Source organism: Mustelus asterias, chromosome 21 (genome assembly GCF_964213995.1).
Source record: "Mustelus asterias chromosome 21, sMusAst1.hap1.1, whole genome shotgun sequence".
In the NCBI taxonomy this organism is placed as follows: Eukaryota; Metazoa; Chordata; class Chondrichthyes; order Carcharhiniformes; family Triakidae; genus Mustelus; species Mustelus asterias.
The window spans coordinates 11,410,517-11,422,831 of record NC_135821.1 but is presented as its reverse complement, the minus strand read 5'-3'; the positions used below and the strand labels follow the sequence as shown (position 1 = coordinate 11,422,831).

At 47.6% G+C, this 12,315-nt stretch overlaps 1 protein-coding gene across 3 annotated transcripts in view; it reads left to right on the top strand.

Annotated features, from left to right (window-relative positions):
• The window catches only part of pla2g6 (phospholipase A2, group VI (cytosolic, calcium-independent)), a 105,028-nt gene that overhangs the window by 58,975 nt on the left and 33,738 nt on the right, over positions 1–12,315 (top strand). For all 3 annotated transcript variants that reach the window (XM_078237438.1, XM_078237437.1, XM_078237436.1), the window contains exons 6-7: positions 7,675–7,862; positions 10,033–10,129. In XM_078237438.1, coding sequence (XP_078093564.1) covers positions 7,675–7,862; positions 10,033–10,129 — 285 coding nt within the window. The remainder of the gene's footprint in view (positions 1–7,674; positions 7,863–10,032; positions 10,130–12,315) is intronic.

Genomic DNA, 12,315 nt, shown 5'->3' with positions numbered 1-12,315 from the left:
TGGGTGGGATTGTGGTCAGTGCAGACTCAATGTGCCAAATGGCTTCCTTCTGCGCTGTCGTAACGTTAAAGTAAAGTTTATTAGTCACAAGTAGGCTTACATTAACACTGCAATGAAGTTACAGCGAAAATCCCCCAGTCGCCACACTCCGACGCCTGTTCGGCTACACTGAGGGAGAATTTAGCATGGCCAATGCACCTAACCTGCACGTCTTTGGACACGAGACAGTGACCCAATCCAGGAATTGAACCCTGATCCCTGGCGCTGTGAGGCAGCAGTGCTAACCACTGTGCCACCGTATGGCCCCCAAGAAGGATTCTATGATTCTATGACTTTGGCTAAGATTAACTAATTTAGCATGGGGAGGTCAAATCTGGTGCCTTCAAAATTTCTGTGGCTTAGCTGCTCTGAGGGCAGACCACCTTTTGAAGCAAGCTTTTGCTCACCTGCCCTAGAATCTCTTTACGTAGTCACTCACATTTTGGTTTTGTAACACTCCTGTGAAATGCCTTGGGACATTTTATTACATTAAAGGCACTATATAAATGTAACTTGTTGCTGCTGCCTTGTCATCTACATTGCAAAATGACCTGTGTTTTTGTTATATTATTGGGGGGGAAAAGAACTCATAAGTTATTGCAATCCTGAATATCTGTCGAGACTCTGAAGACATTTCTTCGAAGTGCCTTGGGGGGCGGCATGGTGGCACAGTGGTTAGCACTGCTGCCTCACAGCGCCAGGTTCCCGGGCTCAATTCCGGCCTCGGGTGACTGTCTGTGTGGAGTTTTCCCACTCTCTTAGTGAATGGCGGAGCAGGCTCCAGGGGTCGGATGGCCTACTCTTGCTCCTAGTTAGAAACATAGAAAACTACAGCACAAAACAGGCCCTTCGGCCCCACAAGTTGTGCCGAACATATCCCTACCTTTTAGGCCTACCTATAACCCTCCATCCTATTAAGTCCCATGTACTCATCCAGGAGTCTCTTAAAAGACCCTATTGAGTTTGCCTCCACCACCACTAACGGCAGCCGATTCCACTCGCCCACCACCCTCTGTGTGAAAAACTTCCCCCTAACATTTCCCCTGTACCTCCACTCCAGCACCTTAAACCTGTGTCCTCTCATAGCAGCCATTTCCACCCTGGGAAAAAGCCTCTGAGGGTCCACCCGATCTATGCCTCTCAACATCTTATATACCTCTATTAGGTCTCCTCTCATCCTACGTCTCTCCAAGGAGAAAAGACCGAGCTCCCTCAGCCTATCCTCATAAGGCATGCCACTCAATCCAGGCAACATCCTTGTAAATCGCCTCTGCACCCTTTCAATCTTGTCCACATCCTTCCTGTAATGAGGCGACCAGAACTGAGCACAGTACTCCAAGTGGGGTCTGACGAGGGTCTTATATAGCTGCATCATTATCCCCGGACTCCTAAACTCAATCCCTCGATTGATAAAGGCCAGCACACCATACGCCTTCTTAACCACCTCCTCCACCTGCGGGGCCGATTTTAGAGTCCTATGGACCCGGACCCCAAGGTCCTTCTGATCCTCTACAGTACAAAGAGTCTTTCCCTTTATATTGTACTCCTTCATCCCATTTGACCTGCCAAAATGGACCACTACGCATTTATCTGGGTTGAAGTCTATCTGCCACTTCTCCGCCCAGTCTTGCATCCTATCTATGTCCCTCTGTAACTTCTGACATCCCTCCAGACTATCCACAACCCCACCAACCTTCGTGTCATCGGCAAACTTACCAACCCATCCCTCCACTTCCTCATCCAGGTCATTTATGAAAATGACAAACAGCAAGGGTCCCAGAACAGATCCCTGGGGCACACCACTGGTCACCGACCTCCATTTAGAAAAAGACCCATCTATACCCACTCTCTGCCTCCTTTGGGCAAGCCAGTTCTGGATCCACAGGGCAGCAGCTCCTTGGATCCCATGCCCTCTCACTTTTTCTAGAAGCCTTGCATGGGGGACCTTATCGAACGCCTTGCTAAAATCCATATAAACCACATCTACCGCTTTCCCTTCGTCAATGTGTTTAGTCACATTTTCGAAGAACTCCACCAGTCACATTTTCGAAGAACTCCACCGTTCTTATGTTCTTCCTGTGAGGAGAAATTTCTTCACCCAGAGGGTGGTTAATGTGTGAAATTCACTGCCACAGAAATTAGTTGAGGCCAAAACGTTGGGCCTGATTTTACCATTTTCATTCTAAGTGCCGAATCTGGGCTTAGTACAGATCCAACTTAGAAATCCGCTTTCAAACGCCCCCATACACTCTCAGCCATCTCCAGTCCCATTCGTGCTGTGGGCGGGGCTTAGCCTGCTGGAAGATCGGAGCTCTGAACTGCGCATGCACAGTTAGAAAAAAATTGGAAAAAGCGCGCCTGTGTTGGATCGCTCCCGAGCCGGAGAAAGCGGCCCAGGAGCGAGGGTGTATCTCGGGGGGGGGGGAGGGGGGGGCAGATGGATCTTTGGTTGGGGGGGGGCGGGGGGCAGATGGATCTCTGGTGAGGGTGCAGGGGGGTCTGCTGCCACTCTGCGGGCGATCGGTGGGGGAGGAGGGGGGCAGGGGTGGCGATCGGTCTGGGTAGCGGGGGGTGGTGGATAAGGGGGACAGTGATCTGTGTGTGTCCCCCTTATTCACCCCCCCCACTACCCAGACCGATCGCCACCCCTGCCCCCCCCCCCCCACCGATCGCCTGCAGAGTGGCAGCTCCTTGCCCCCCCACCAGAGATCCATCTGCCCCCCCCCCACCAGAGATCCATCTGCCCCCCCCCCACCAGAGATCCATCTGTCCCCCTCCCCGAGATACATCTTACCCTCCTCCCCCCCCGCCCCAAGACAACGAACTTGCTTCACCCCCCCCCAGAGAATGGTCTGGCCTCACTCCTCCTCCCCTCCAGAGGAACATCTGACCCGTCCCCCCACCACCAGACAATGATCGCCCCCCCCCCACCACCAGAGAACGATCTGACCTCACTCCCCTCCTCCCCCCTCCAACCAGAGAATGGTCTGACCCGCCTCCACCCCCACCCCCACCACTGATCTGAGTCAGAGAGCCGTTGGAAGCTCTGAACGCGCTCTTCAGAAGCTGGAGCGTCCGTTTCAGACTTCTATTCAGCAGGTCCCTAAAAGCGCGGTTCCGGATCGGCAAACGCGGTGGTAAAGGGGAAATGCTGATAGAGTTGGGCGGGTAGGTAGTTCATTAATTCAATTTAAATGCATGCAAATGCATTTAAATAGTCGTTGCGCCCGATTTGGGCGCGGAACGGATCCCCGCCATTCACGGGTCTCGGTAAAGAGGCGATCTGCGCGGATGCGGGTGCAGATCGCGATAAAAGCCTCACACCCGACTTTACCACAATTTCGCGCCCGAAAACGGGCGCAAATTGTTAGTAAAATCGGGCCCGTTGTGTGATTTCAAGAAGAAATTAGATATAGCACTTGGGCTAAAGGGGCCAAGGGATATGGGGGGAAAGGGGGATCAGGATGTTGAATTCGATGATCAGCCATGATCAAAATGAAAGATGGAGCATGCTTGAAGGGCCAAATGGCCTACTCCTGCTTCTAGTTTCTATATTTCTATGTCTGTGTGGGTTTCCTCTGGGTGCTTCAGTTTTCCCCCACATTCCAATTACCCCTTAGTTTCCAAAGATGTGCAGGTTAGGTGGATTGGCCATGCTAAATTGCCCCGTAGTGTCCAACGATATGCAGGTTAGGTGGATTGGCCATGCTGAATTGTCCCTTAGTGTCCAAAGATGTGCAGGTTAGGTGGATTGGCCATGCTAAATTGCCCCTTAGTGTCCAAAGATGTGTAGGTTAGGGGGATTAGCACGGTAAATACATGGGGTTACAAGGATAGGACCTGGGTGAGATGCTCTGTCGGAGAGTTGGTGCAGGTTTAATGGGCCAAATGGCCTCCTTGAGCACTGTAGGCATTTTATGAAAAACCAGAATGGTAAAACAGGGGCCTTAAACACAAGATCATTGTTGCATAATTCTAATGGAATGTTCGTAGAAGAATGCTGCAAAACTTATGTTCCCCCTTTAGACCTTCGTAAAAGTTCAGAGAGTAAAGAAATACCTGTTCTTTGATCGCTGAGATTCAAGATGAAGAGCTGTAGAGGCGATCAAACTGTATTTTAGCCAAGCTTCTAGCATCATGAGGTGATATTTAAGAGTGAAACATTGGTTATGACAGGTGTTTAGTCTACTCGACAAAGTGATTTTATTATATTGGTTCCCCTCGCCAGCAGTTTGTGTTACTGAACTCACAGACAGATCTCATGTTTAAGAAGCTTTCGCCGCACTTGCGGAGTCTGCAAAATATGAAGTTTGCCTAGGATGATTTCTGCGGAGGTTGTTGTGTAATTAAGAAACTTTTGTGTCCGCGTTTGACGAGAGAACCGCTGTCCCAATGGACCTGAAATGGGTCAAACTGTTCTCTTTGTAATGATGAGCAGCCAAGTTCCAAAGGATTGTATAAACAGATTTGTACAGGGCAGTCAGCAATTAGCCATACTGAGTTGGAGGATTGTTAGAACAGTAAATGATTTGTAAGGTCTTGGAACAAAGCTCCAAGTGCACCATACCACATGCTGTGTCTCCTACTCTGTATCTTGGCTATGTTAAAATCAGGCCTCATTACCCAGCCACCTCTGTTAACTCCATGTTTCTCAAGCGTTCAGAACACTGGAAATGCTTTATCAAGAAGAATCATAGAATCCCAACAGTGTAAAAGGAGACCATTCAGCACATCGAGTTCCCACTGGCTCTCCCAGGGGCAGCACAGTGGTTAGCACTAATGCCTCACAACGCCACGGACCTGGGTTTGATTCCTGGCTTGAGCGACTATCTGTGTGGAGTCTGCACGTTCTCCCCGTCTCTGCGTGGGTTTCCTCTGGGTGCTCCGGTTTCCTCCGAAAGACGTGCTGGTTAGGCGCATTAGCCATGCTAAATTCTCCCTCGGTGTACCGGAACAGGCACCGGAGTTTGGCCACTAGGGGATTTTCACAGTAACTTCATTTCCAGGGTAATGTAAGCCTACTTGTGACACTAATAAATAAACTTTTAAACAAACCAGGCCCTATCTCCAAAACTGCACATATTTACCCCATTAATTCCCCCTAACCTATACATCTTGGGAACTCTGAGGGGCAATTTAGCATGGCCAATCCACCGAACTTGCACATCTTGGAACACTAAGGGGCAATTTAGCATGGCCAATCCACCTAACCTGCACATCTTTGGACACTAAGGGGCAATTTAGCATGGCCAATCCACCTAACCTGCACATCTTTGGACACTAAGGGGCAATTTAGCATGGCCAATCCACCTAACCTACACATCTTTGGAGTGTGGGAGGAAACCAGACGTAATTCATTATAACTTTATTCATTCCAGTGTTTCGATTGGTATATATTTGTTGTAACTATTTTGTAAAATAGGGTTTCCTTTGGGCAGACATCAATTGAGTTTTCTTAGTCGCACTGACTCCACGATCCTGCTGCCCATTGTTTGAATCATCTGCTCCCCTCTCCTCTCTTCGGTTCCTGTCTGGAATTTTATTTTTATAGTTTCTGACTCTCTGAATTGGGTCCTTGGATGTAGTGCTGGACAATCAGAAGGCTAAATTGTCGAACAGTGTGGCTGGACTTAAATTTGACCGCTACAATATGAAAGTAATGAATCCTGGTTACAAGGGTGGTAGGGCAGGAGGAAACAAAAACATTAGGTGAAGTGCAAAATACATTATTCATTTGTGGGACATGGGCGTCGCTGGCTGGGCCAGCATTTATTGCCCATCCCTCGTTGCCCTTGAGAAGGTGGTGGTGAGCTGCCTTCTTGAATCGCCACAGCCCACGTGCTGTGGGTTGACCCACAATGCCATTAGGGAGGGAATTCCAGGATTTTGACCCAGCGACTGCGAAGGAATGGCCGATATATTTCCAAGTCAGGATGGTGAGAGACTTGGAGGGGAACTTACAGGGGGTGGTGTTCCCATGTATGTGCTGCCCTTGATGTGGAGATGCCAGCGATGGACTGGGGTTGGCACCTACTAACTGTCCTGGCTTGAGACAATTCACACCTCTTTTTAACCTGTGGTTATTCCTCTCTCCACTCGCATTGTCTGTACCTGTAAAGACTTGCATTCCAACCATTATCTTGCAATTAGGTCTTTGTCTATGTAAGCCCTGTTTGTGAACCCAACTCTCAACTCACCTGATGAAGGAGCAGCACTCTGAAAGCTCGTGATAACAAATAAACCAGTTGGACCTTAATTTAGTGTTGTGAGACTTCTTACTGCTGCCCTTGTCCTTCCAGATGGAAGTGGTAATGGGTTTGAAAGGTGCTGTCTAAGGATCTTTGGTGAGTTGCTGCAGTGCATCTTGTAGATGGTACACACTGCTGCTACTGAGCGTTGGTGGTGGAGGGAGTGGATGTTTGGGGATGTGGTGCCAATCAGGCGGGCTGCTTTGTCCTGGATGGTGTCGAGCTTCTTGAGTGTTGTTGGAGCTGCACCCATCCAGGCAAGTGAGGAGTATTCCATCACACTCCTGACTTGTGCCTTGTAGATGGTGGATAGGCTTTGGGGGGTCAGGAGGTAACTTATTTGCCGCAGTGTTGCTAGCCTCTGACCTGCTCTTGTAGCCACTGTGTTTATGTGGTGAGCCCAGTTGAGTTTCTGGTCAATGGTAACCCCAAGGATGTTGACAGTGGGGGATTCAGTGATGGAAACACCATTGAATGTCAAGGGCCGGTGATTAGAGAGTCTCTTATTGGTGATGGTCACTGCCTGGCATTTGTGTGGTGCGAATGTTACTTGCCACTTGTCAGCCCAAGCCTGGATATTGTCCGGATCTTGTTGCATTTGAACATGGACTGCCTCAGTATCCGAGGACTCGCAAATGATGCTGAACATTGTGCAATCCAGCTCCCAATAACTGTTACTGAAGATAGTTTTAATCTTCAGGCTCGAAGTAGCCCTGTTGCATCCATCCTTTAACACTTTGGGTGGGTAACCAAAAATGCTCAAGACTGCACTTTTTTAATCCAGAGCATCACAGGCGCACAGGGATGGGTGTCTGCCACAGGTGTCCTTCTCCTGATTTCTAACTGTTTCTGTTGCTATTTGGAGACGGGAAACCAGCTTGCGGGCACTGCCGGTGAACCGGGTCGATGCCAGTCCATTTTGGTGACATTCCTATAGCGTAAAAACAATCTTGGCTTCCTTTGTGAGTTTCCTAGATTGAAGTGGGTTACTGAAATTAGCAGAATTGACTTGAAATTATCACAGACATTTTAACAGGAACCATGTGTTTCTTTTTAAACCACCACCATTTCAATCCCTTAGATCAAAGTGGCGCACCTATGGATTTTGCCAAGTCCTCCCACTGGTGTCTATTATTGTTAGATTACAGGCTGTTTTGTTCAACCTGCTGATGCCCATTGAAAACAGCCTTCACTCCTTTTAACTAAGGTCTTTATATGGGTAACTCACGGAGGAGACTTTTGTTGCGTGCGTTTGGGCTGGATGTGAACCCAGATACAACGTGGTTAGATGACCATCACCCAGTCCACAGTTGCCTACTAAACCACACAAAGAAATCCTGACTTTTTTTTCCTTCCACCTTTTCACATGTCTGTTTTTAATTCGCAGTTGTTAAGTAAACAACGTTCTGTTGGAGTGAATCACTTGAGCAGCAGTGGCGAGACGCCACTTCACATCGCTTGTCGACTGGGAAAGACTGATGTAGCCAAATCCCTGCTCCATTGCCAAGCCAGTTGTAATATTGTTGGATCGCATGGTTATCCAATCCATACAGCCATGAAGTTCATCCAGGTTGGGTAAGGGGCAATAATAGCTTTAACCCGCCTCCCCCCGTCCCCATCCCTTAATCTTTTTCTTCCTTCAGGTGCTGCTTAGTTACTGTTTGTGATTCTGTTTCCAACCCTGCCCCATCCTTCAAATATCTTCCTTCTATCTCCCTTTCTCTGCTATAGATGACAGTTCACGCCGAAGATGTACGGGTTAGATGGATTGGCCATGCTAAATTGCCCCTTAGTGTCAGGGGGACTAGCAGGGTAAATACGTGGGGTTACGGGAAGAGGACCTGGGCGGGATTGTGGTCGATGCAGACTTGATGGGCCAAATGGCCTCCTTATGCACTGTAGGAATTCTGTTATGATTCATGTTTGGGCTTTGGTTAGTGCTAGCTATTTTACCCTAGTTGTGATTCTTGATGCATTGGCTTAGTTGTCAGTGTGCTATTGAACTTTGGAAATTAGCATGCTGAGATTTATTCTCTCCAAATATATATATAATAATTTCCCCGGGGTTATTGGAATCCTGACAGTTTCCAATCAATCTTGGCTAGAACAGCAATGGCTGGCTAATTTTACCACTGCCCTTGCTATTTTGAATGATGTTAAATCTGAGAATTTCCTATTCTCAGTCATGTAGACTTAATATATATTTTTTCTAAATCAACATTAGGTGGCACAGTGATTAGCACTGTGCCCCGGAGTGTCAGGGACCCAGGTTCAATTCCAGCCTCGGGTCACTGTCTGTGTGGAGTTTGCACACTCTTCCCCATTGTCTGGTAGAATTTCCTCCGGGTGCTCTGGTTTCCTCCCACACCCCAAAGATGTGCGTGTTAGGTTGATGGCCATTCTCAGTTGCCTCTTACGTGTCAGGGGGATTAGCATGGTAAATAGGTGGTGTTAAGGGGATAGGGCCTGGTTGGGATTGTTGTCGGTGTGGGCTCGTTGGGCTGACTGGCCTCCTCCTGCACTGTAGGGATACTATGATTCTATGAACATGCTTATTTCATTTCTTGTGTTGACTGGGGAACAACCAATGAGACAAATCCATTGCCAAGCCAGTTGTAGTAACGTTAGATGCTGAGAGATTGTTTCCCCTTGTGGCAGAGCCCAGGATCCTTGGTCATCCTGACTAGAAACGTTAGCTCTACTCTCTCTCCACAGATGCTGTCAGTGTAAAAGCAAATTACTGCGGACGCTGGAATCTGAAACCAAAAGAGAAAATGCTGGAAAATCTCAGCAGGTCTGGCAGCATCTGTGAGGAGAGAAAAGAGCTGACCTTTCGAGTCCAGATGACCCTTTGTCAAAGCTAAAAGGCCGAGAAAGTGGGAGATATTTATACTGCAGGGGGAGGGAATGAAAGATGAGTCGTAGCCACAGAAATATATATAATAGATCGGGTGGACTCTCAGAGGCTTTTTCCCAGGGTGGAAATGGCTGCTACGAGAGGACACAGGTTTAAGGTGCTGGGGGGTAGGTACAGGGGAAATGTTAGGGGGAAGTTTTTCACACAGAGGGTGGTGGGCGAGTGGAATCGGCTGCCGTCAGTGGTGGTGGAGGCAAACTCAATAGGGTCTTTTAAGAGACTCCTGGATGAGTACATGGGACTTAATAGGATGGAGGGTTATAGGTTGGCCTAGAAGGGAGGGATATGTTCGGCACAACTTGTGGGGCCGAAGGGCCTGTTTTGTGCTGTGGTTTTTCTATGTTTCTAAACCAGGGGGAAGGCTGCTAATGGCAGCCCATAGAGAGAATAGAAGGTGCGAATGGCCAAACAGCAGAGAAGCTGAAATCAGAGGGTGAGCTGTGACGGATGAAGATGTTGGGTGGAAATGGGTGGGAGAGACATAAAATTGAGAAAAAGGGGGAGAAAAGGAAAGGGAAGGGGCGGATAAAATAGGGGGAAAGAGTGGGGAGGGGAAAAGAAAAATAAAGACAATAAAGAAATATAAGGTAGAGAACAGTTAAAAATTAAATAAAATGAAAACAAAGGGGGAGAGCCAATCATCTGAAGTTGTTGAGTTCTGAAGTTGCTGCCAGACCTGCTGAGATTTTCCAGCATTTTCTGTTCTTGTGTCCCTTCAATCCCTGGACCGTTTTATTGTAATCCCTCTTGCACTTCCCACCTCAGCTGTAAAGCGAGTAGCTTGTGTAATGCCAGCACTGGTCACCTTGCCTATTTGTTTCTCTCCAGGTGTGCGGAGGTTATCCTTGAAGCAGACCCAAATCAGGTCCACACTGAAGATGTTCATTACGGAGGTACAGCCCTCCACTGGGCCAAGAACGCAGATGTAATTTTGTTTCTCTCTTTACTATCCGGGGCCGGGGAAGCGGGTTGATACTCGGGGAATTCTGATGGGTGCAAGGGCGGGTTTTTGGTTTTGACTGAACTGGGTATTCTTGGTATTGGCAGCCATGAGTCCATAACCGCACACAAGTGTGTCGGTCACAAGTCAAAATTTTCAAATCCTGTGCTTGATCTTTACAGAGTTTGCGCACAGTACTTAGCTTGCCGTTGAGATATTCTGTGCTGTAGAAGGATACAAGTCTGAGTAGAGGTTCCAAATGAGACTTGGGGCCACATATTTACTTTCCTGAGAGGGGTACACAGTCAGGCAATTTTTTAACTCCATGAATTTGACTTGCGAGAAACTCCAGCCCTGAGCTGCTGGATTTTCATTTTGGGGTGCTGGCGGGTGCTCGCTGGAGTCGGGCCTACTGACCCTGCAAGCAGTAGAGGCAGCCATAGGAACTGCCGGGTTCCAAGTCAGGATGGTCAAAAGGCCCGCATCGGCACTCTGAGGTTTTCCCCCACTTGCAAAATATCAGCCCTTAGACCTCACCCCTCACATCTTCGAAATTCGGCATGTCCGCTACGGAGTTGGCCCTCACCACATTTACAGATGCACCATGAAAAGCATTATTTCTGGATGTATCACAGCTTGGTATGGCTCCCGCTCTGTCCAAGACCACAAGAAACTATAAAGGATCGTGAACGAAGCCCAGTCCATCTCTCAAACCAGCCTCCCATCCATTGACTCTGTCTACACTTCCCACTGCCTCAGGAAAAGCAGCCAGCATAATTAAGGACCCCGGACATTCTCTTTTCCACCTTCTTCCGTCGGGAAAAAGATTCAAAAGTCTGAGGTCATGTACCAACCAACTCAAGAACAGCTTCTTCCCTGCTGCTGTCAGACTTTTGAATGGACCTAACTCATATTAAATTGATCTTTCTCTACACTCTAGCTATGACTAACACTATAGTCTGCACCCTCTCCTTCCCTCTCTATGAACAGTATGCTTTGTCTTTATTGTGCGTAAGAAACAATTCTTTTCACTATTTACTAATACATGTGACAATAATAAATCAAATCAAGTCAAACCTCTCCCCATGCCCCATCCATACCAACTTGTGCTCCCCACCAAACCTCATAGCTCCTCATTCCCTCCATGCCAACCTATGCCTCACCTCTCATCCCCAAGGCACTTTATAGCCCCTATGCAAACTTAGTGCCAACTCATGCCCACCATGACCCCTCCACATGCTCCCCCAACCACCACCCATTGCAGTTGCACCCTCCATGCCAACTCAACCAGTATCCACTGTGTTCAGATCTCAGGAGCCATGCTGAGATGAAATAAAGTAAAGCTCTATGTACCCCACTACAAACTTACTTTATTAAAAAACATTCTCATTGATAAAAGTCCATTCAGTACATTTAAATTGCTTCAAGTACTTTATCCTTTATAAAAACATCTGTATTCATAACCCCACAGCAAATATAGCTAACCTCTTTATGATCATTTCGAACTATCAATCAAGCTGTGAACTTGCAGATCCCCCCCCCCCCCCTCCCAACTGTGATAATGATAGGTTGTGAAAACAGTCAAACAAACAACAATTAGGGAATAAATAAAAGCAAGTTGCTGCGGATGCTGGAATCTTAAAAAAAAACAGAAAATGCAGTCAAATTTCAGTAGGTCTGACAGCATCTGCGGAGAGAGGATGAAGCTAACATTTCAAGTCTAGTTGACTCTTCTTCAGAGCTAGTGAAATCGCAAGCATGATTTTTTTTTTCAAATGCGGCTGTTTCTTCTCCCAAATTTAAAGGGTAGGGGATTTAAATAACTTGGCAGTTCCACGGATTTTAAAGCACATGTATGTCCACTGTTAACAGTCCCAAAGGGGCACCTGACATGTCTCAAAGGGGCACCTGACCTAACGCCACCAGGTTTGGACCTGTTCTTCAAACATCTAAAGCCTACGAGTCATGTTACAGGTTCATGGCACTAATTGCGGAAGAACGTCCATTGTCTAAACCAACATTGACCTGTCAATTAATGTTACGAAAGGCGATTATGTGGTCTATTATCTCATTGTTGTTTGTGGTACCTTGTTGGTGGTGAATTGGACACCTCGTTTCTCTACAACATTGACTAGAATTAAGAATTATGTCTTTGAATGTAAAGCACCTTG